A 7,616-nucleotide genomic window follows, 5' to 3' on the forward strand; every position below is an offset into this window, starting at 1 on the left:
GGGGGCAAGACTTGGTGCGTCGGAACTTAAATGTTCCCCGTATAGAGATGAGAGTAGGTAAGTCATGAAGCTAAAGAAGTCGCACAAAAGATACACATTGCTTTTTCCATTTGAACAGTTCAGCAGTCCGCATTAAAGCCTATCGGCTGTTGTTGCAGGTAACGCGTAAGGTTATAACACAGGCCTGGCTGTTGACTGAAAGTGCTCACGGCCCCTAATGACTGATATCCCTGATCAGCTTTCTGAGTGACGAAGCTTTTTCCAGTTCAACCCCCCCCCCCCTCAGCCCCCTTCAAGATAAATACTTGTTTTAAAAGGGAACTGTCGGCTATATGATGGGGAGAATTTCTATGGAGTCTTTCTTCTGCATCGTTGTATCCTCTCAGCCCAGGTTTCCCTTGAGAAGCAGGTTCGAAGCCCGTCTCCAAAATTGATCTACGTAAATTGTGGTGAGGAGTGCATGAAAACACCTTCATTAAAAACAAAACCCACGGCACCTTCCCTCTGTAGCACAATACCCCCCCACTCCCACCCCCCACGCTCCACAGAAAAAAGTGCTTCCTTTTTTAAAACATATTATTTTACACAAATCGTTTGTCAGCATGATGCTTGCTGTCGTTGTTCTGTGACTCAGAGAGTGGAACAAGTAAACAACAGCAAATTAGTGAACAACATGTTTTTTTAATTTACTACACGACATGCATCACACCCAAAACAGGCTCGTGTAAACGTATAAAGAGGCAGCATCGATTTTAAATTCCCGCTCCTTTCATGGTGGTTCTCTCCTAAATACCCGCCTCGTTCAAACGTAATTTAGTGTGGGTCTCATATTGCCGACAATGAACTGCGCAGGGAGAAATGAGAGTGAGTTGTCCCTTTCAATGAACTGAAATCGAGAGCATTGCGAAATTTAAACCACTAAAATAGTAAATACGATTGGATTTATCGGTGGGACGGTCAATTCTCTACCGTCACTCAGAAATGCCAACGGTGGGGATTTTAACTCAGTTTATGAATTCTTTACTTGATCTGCTTGATAGGTTGAGATAGACAGATATTATTCACACACACACACACACACACACACACACACACACACACACACACACACACACGCACACACACACATACAAACACATGGAAGCAGCCCCTCTCCCCCCCCCCCACCTTTCAGTCTCGGGGCACTCTTAACTGGATTCCGTCTCTGTCATCACGCATTGCTCCTGGTGGTAGCGACCCAGACATCCGTGAAGGATGCAGATGACAGACCAATGACCTTTGACCCGACGCACGTGAAATTCCATGACCCAATGACGTCAGCTGAGACCAAGGAGGTTAAACAGTAGGTCATTGGCTGAGACCCAGGTCTTAGTGGGTTAAGAAGTTTACAGTAACATGCGAGAGCCAGGGCGTTTACACTGTTCCTGAGTGCTGATGACAGCAAATGTATAAAGCTAATTTATATCATACGTATGGTAATACTATTCTTTGCACTAAAAAAGGGAGAATTCTTTCTTCTTCTCTTTCGTCTGCTTCTTTTTTTCATTTTCTCTGTGTATGCATACTATATTAATATATCCATGTGTTTCCCTGAGATAGTACACACGGTTAAGTTTGTGTGGGGTGTGAGATTGACGCCATCTGATTAGTAGAAGGGAGTGCGTATGATAGTGCCCAATAACGTATTACGTGCATACTTAGTATGACAAGTAACTGTTACAGATAGAGATCAAGGATTATAAATCTAAGTAATTTATCTGAGAGCAATGATGGTTTTTAGAAATAGAGGTGTTGATGAGTGATGATGTGGGATTTCATTTAAGTAATGTTAGCGTTAGTCTTATCTTCCTCTGCTCCAATGAGTCACAAGGGACGTGGGCACCCTCTACCCTGTTCACTACTGGAACCATCTTTAATGACACCGTAAAGTTCGATTACTTTTGTGTTTATAGATATTTGTTCAATTCACAGAGCTCTTAACATGTTCATTTCGCCCCTTCCCCTCTAAAAAAGGAGGAATCACCCCCCCCAAAAAAAAACCCCCACACATACAAAAACAACATACAAACTCACATCCACATCCACATTGCTCACACCCACAGCCTGCACACATAGTGTAAAAAGTACAATTTAAAAAACTCTCAGATAATTATCCACAGTAGTAAACAATAAAAGGAACAAATAAAAGCTAAACTATAATACCAGCAACAACAAAGAAAGCAGTAACGACAATGACAACAACAACGAAAACGGAACACCAGTAAAGTAACAGAGAAGAAAAATTAGCGTCATAAAAGCTAAGTTTTAAGCAGATCAGAAACAGGAGCAAAGACGCCATTTATTCATATCACCGCCGTCAACAAAAACCAACATATTATTATTGTCAGATTCTCGGGTCACTAATTAATAACTTGTACGCAATTGGTTTATAAACTGGCCATTATACGACACCGATACAAACGTATATTATATTACATATTATTCACTATGCCAATTATAGGTGTATAATAAATGATTTTTTTATATTTTTAAATTTTTAAACGGGGATGTGGCGTCAGTCTGGCGCTTGAGCTGACCATGCACTATCCGGTCAATCAACTAGTGAGGGGCTATAATTGCCTCATTATGGCTGAAAAGTCCAACTTAGGCTCTGATAACCCCCCCCCCCCAGCAAAACTGAAGCCTACGAAAAAGAGCAAAATGGGCCTAACAAACAAATAATGCTTTTTTGAAAGTTTAATTTAAAGCTACTCGATAGAACGACACCTTGCTCCGTCACATACTCTCATACAAGCCGTTAATTGAATAATATTGTTTGAGGAGAGCCATACGCTTATCCTGAACAGTACATTGAAAAATAAATAAGATGGAAATCGGCTGGCTTGAAAAACTAAATATGTAGAGAAATATATTAGTATGTCGCTTTTTTTCTAGATGGTTGCTTGTACACTATTATATTGGTATCAATTAATATCCACACTATCTGAATCTGACGACAACGTAATACTATGTCATTGTAGACTTATTAGACAACACATGTTACAAATATGCACTTATTCAGGTATAGAAAGAAATTCATTATTGTAAACGTCAATACGCTCCACAATACCAACTAAACAGCGGGAACAGCTGCTACTTTGAAAGGATTCTGTAGCTCCGTATTTTTATAGCACTTTCGAGAGTACATTTGTGAGGCAGCGTGGTGGAATCAGGCTCTCGTCAATTTTTGGGCATATTGAGTTATTGGTATCATCATAAAGCTTGTTCATTTGTCTTGCTTTCAAAGAAAAAATTACCCATCCATCTTCAATAGAAGTAGAGATATTTTGGATTGAAGGAGGTGGGGGTCACCTGGTTTTAGAGGTAAAATTAGTGAGAAAATGGCCGCCAAAGCTAGGTAAATTCCAAAGCTGGAGAGTCCATGGAAACGATAAATTTATATTTTTTGTGTGTTTAATCAACGTTTTCGGTGACATCATCAAAGGAATGATTTTGTAAATTGACATAAAAGGTGTTTTAGTCCAAAAACAAAAATTTGATAAAAATTGCTAAGCAGGGAGAAAACTGCTGTTTTCTTCGATTTTATTATTTTGACGAGAGCCTGATTCCACCACGCTGCCTCACATTTTGAGCACTTTTTGTATCGTTTACAATTACCTTTGAGATAGATAATGCTGTTTCGAAGGCTAAGAGGTTGGTTGTTTTTTTTGGTATCATGTTCGAGGACAACGTTCTGGTTATAAACGTCATGTAGCAAATGTATTTTGAGAATATTACTGTAGTTGAAATAGACACTTTGTCTGAAATATGACTAAACTCCCCATTCTTCTCTTCCTCCTCCTCTTTCTGATCATCATTTTCATGGTTTCTAGCTCATCCTCCCACGTTTCTGTTTCCTTTTTTTTTTTTTTTTACTCTTTCACCTTTCTAGTCCAACAGTTTTCACCCCCCCCCCCCCTTTCCCCAATGGCCAGTACTAAGAAGAAGGAACACCTAATGCAATTATTAGAAATGGAATAGCTTTCTGTAGCAGCAACAGACCCCCATTAATTGCAATCATTAGGCAAGCTCTCAGTCACAAAGTAGGCGATAAATAAAAGCGGACATATCTGAAACGCCATTCATCCTACAAATGAGGAAATGAGATGGTCAGAATAACCAGATGTACTGACAAGAGAGAAAGGAGTAGACATTAAAGAAGATAAGAACAGGACATAGAAGTCTGTTTCGAAATCAAAACAACCCAAGCAGACAAAATTGCGAGAGAATATAGGAGTGTGTGTTATTACAGAAAGAAGAAGAAAAAGAAAAAGAAGAAGAAGAAGAAGAAGAAGAAGAAGAAGAAGAAGAAGAAGAAGAAGAAGAGCTAATACAATTTCAGACAGACAATGAGAGTAGTACTAACATGGGGGTTAGTAAGTAATGCATTTTGCATGCAGCCCTGAAATCATCTTTGAGGTTCCAGCTGTGTGGAGCATGTTTGATGAAGAGACAGGTGAACAGAATGACAGAACAAGACTTACCGATAGTTGAAACGACAGTGCCGACAAAGTAGAAGGCTCCAGAGAAATCCCATCTTGGTCTCCTGTTGCCCACAATGCCAGCCGTCTCCGCTTCCGAGTGTTTATCCAGCAGGTATTGTAAATCCGACTCGTTGACCATGGTATATTTCTCCTTGAAGTTCTTCACTATCTCGTCGTAGATCCTCTTTTCCTCCACCTCGTTATCCCTCTCCAGCGCCGTAAAGAGGGCGGCGCCAGAGAGCATGTAGAAGACCATGACAATGGCCAGAAGGAGGAAACGGGCGTTGTCCTCTTTCAAGTGGATGATCCTGCAGCAGCCACGCCTACCAGGCCGAGACATCATCCGGCGCGAACGGGCATTGGCTTTGCTGGCCTTCTTGCCACGCCCCGTTCGCGCCGGGTCGAGGCCAGCACGAGGGCTGTGCCGCCCCGGCTCTGGGTAGTGGTAATCACTCGCGTCACTCAAACTCACTCGCTCCGCCCATTCGTCATCATCGTGTTGCGCCTCGGGGTCCGCCAGGGCTCCCGGCCGGCTGGTCCGCGTCACCCAAATGGGGGAGTGGTCTCGCACCAGGCGAGGGGTGGCGCTTCTCGAGTCGACCCCAGGCGGGTAGATCTCACGACCGTTCTTGACGATGTCGTGGATCTTCACAGCAGTCTCACTCTGAGCCTGACCTGGGTCCTGACCACTATTCTCTAAAGACTGCGAAACCTGCCTCTGTTTCTTATAGCGCCAACTATTATGCTCATTCAAACTATTGCTGCTACTGTGGAATCCGTTTTCTAGAGAGTGATGGTACCCGTTTTTATCAGAGAGGCCGAGGCTGTTGCTACTACTACTGCCACTGTTGGCGTTATGCAGTACGCTCGCTGGTTGTGGGTAATCGCTGTGATAGATTTTAATCTGCGGCCCCCCAGAACTTGTCCCAGCTGTAGAGTGATCGTGTGAGCTATGAGCAGACAAGCCGTTGACCTTGTGGCTTTTCGTGGTGCCAGCACTTATGCAGGTGCTGGCGGTGTCGTAGTGAGTCACAACCTCCTGATCCTCACTGCTGCCCCCAGAAGCGCTGGTGCTTCCACTACCGCCACCCCTATTAGGCAGCTGTTGGGGGTGCCGTCTGTATGATTGTGCCTCCTTGGTGTCGTTTCGGACGGTAGCAGGGCCTACCGATATCCGTTTGGGGCTGTTTTTCTTTCTCCTGGACAACAAAGATTTCCCTGAGTGGGCACTACTCTCGCTGCTTCCTGCCCTTACAAGGCTTCCTCCAGCGGCCCCACCAACTGCACCACCATCAGCACTTCCACTGCTGCTGCTGCTGTTGTTGCTGTTGCTGCTGCTGGCACTGCCGTGACTTCTCCCGCTTCCTCGTGGCTCGACCCGGAAGAACACGCCTTGGCCGTGACCTTCACCCCGCGAGTAATGCCGCGGCGAGCCTGTGTGTCTGTCGCTAGGACTCGAAACCTTCCGGCCTCCCTCTGTCAGGGAGCCTCGTCTTTCTCCGTCCTCCCGTGCTTCCCCGGCCCCTCCCCCTTCATGGTCGCTCCCCAGGCTGATTGGTTGCTCGCTCGCCCAGTGCCGCACTTGGGGGTTCTCCACATACCAAGGGAAGTTTGAGTGACGCGATGATGTCTTAAGGCGTGGCTGCTGCTCTGTCGCTAGGTGAGGTTCTGGTCGATGTTTAGAGCCATGTTCAGCAACCTGAACCCAGCGAACGTCTGGGCTGCTAAAATGACTACGTTCTTTGGACAAATGTTGGCGTTTATTCCTTGACGCCAACTCCTTAATGTGTACTCCTGCTGGATTAATATTCGCTCAGGGCGCACAACAACTGGAAATCAACACTCAGCCTATTTTCACATACGCCAAGTTAAGAAGGCACTCAGACAAAAAAAAAACCACACTCACTTCTGCAAGGCAATCGATCACAGGTAAAGGTGCAAAATCAAGAATCAGACTTGAAAGAGGGTGTCTGCAATCATCTGAACCTTGGACTTGCTTTCCTACATACTTCCAAGCTTTTTGTCTTCACGGTCTAGTTGAGAACTTGAATATCTGGGGAAAAAAAAAAGAAAACAGAAAATGTCAAGTTCAAAATAAACTCACTGTGGTGTGGGCGATTAATGGCTTTGTGATTTCTGTGTGGGTGATCATGATGAAAACGATATGATTTATGCCCGGATGATTGTCTTTGAAAGAGTTATGCTCGTTAATCCAAGTATGGGCCGGTGCAGTGATGGATTGAAATTAAATCAGCGTAAATGACTTTTTCTGCTTTTGAACGGAGATGCAACCTTGGATCTCGGTATTTCACCAACACAGAGCGTGTTGAGTGCTACCCGTTCCATCCTTATGGATCAACGTCTTAACAAGCTGAAATTGCTTACTCAAGTACGTATCCGGAAAGTGCATTCGTTTTAGGATCTAAGGATGGAAGCACAGAAAGAAGTTCAAAAGCAGGACCTATGTATTCAAAGTACATCCATGACAAGGAAGCCTAGTGGGTGGAGTGTCATTAAAACCCTATGTACAAATTCAAGAACGTCCTTTTGAGAGTTCGAACCAGGTTCATTTGAACTTGTTCAACTAAGCTACGAAGGGGGGGGGGGGGTGGGCGTCGTTACGATGGTTGAACGAGAGAGATTTATAATTAAAAGCAAACACAAGCTTTTGTTAAGTGTGAATTGTATTTTAAAATCAAAGATTGAAAGATTAAAAACATTGGAAAATATGGCCAAGAGTGATATGTCGTCAACGTCATTTCACAATCGTCCAGGTCAGTTTTTGTGTGTTTTCAGATAAAGTCCTTCTTCAAATAAAGACACCAAGGGGCATTTTACAATCTAGTTCCATTCCGTTTCGTTATTTCCTTTCTAGTTCTTACTTGAAGAATATTTCGTGCCGTGGTGATGGTTCTGTTTCTGGGTGCTCAACGTTCCATTAATTTGCACAAAATTTCCAAAAACGACTTTGTAGTTTTTGGAAAGACGCTGATGATGTGCGGCACGAATTCTTGCAAGTCAGACAAAGTAGAAGATAATAATAAAAGTTTCATTTCAAGGAAACAAAATATGAGATGAAACGAACGTAATTTG

General features: G+C 43.6%; 1 protein-coding gene across 1 annotated transcript in view; it reads right to left on the reverse strand.

Annotated features, from left to right (window-relative positions):
• LOC100533285 (tandem pore domain potassium channel) overlaps positions 1-4,866 on the reverse strand; it is a 159,456-nt gene extending 154,590 nt beyond the window's left edge. Inside the window, 1 exon segment of the mRNA NM_001204588.1 lies at positions 4,524-4,866. Coding sequence (NP_001191517.1) covers positions 4,524-4,866 — 343 coding nt within the window.
• Positions 4,867-7,616: the final 2,750 nt, after the last annotated feature.

This window comes from Aplysia californica, unplaced genomic scaffold, assembly GCF_000002075.1.
Source record: "Aplysia californica isolate F4 #8 unplaced genomic scaffold, AplCal3.0 scaffold00363, whole genome shotgun sequence".
NCBI classification, from domain to species: Eukaryota; Metazoa; Mollusca; class Gastropoda; order Aplysiida; family Aplysiidae; genus Aplysia; species Aplysia californica.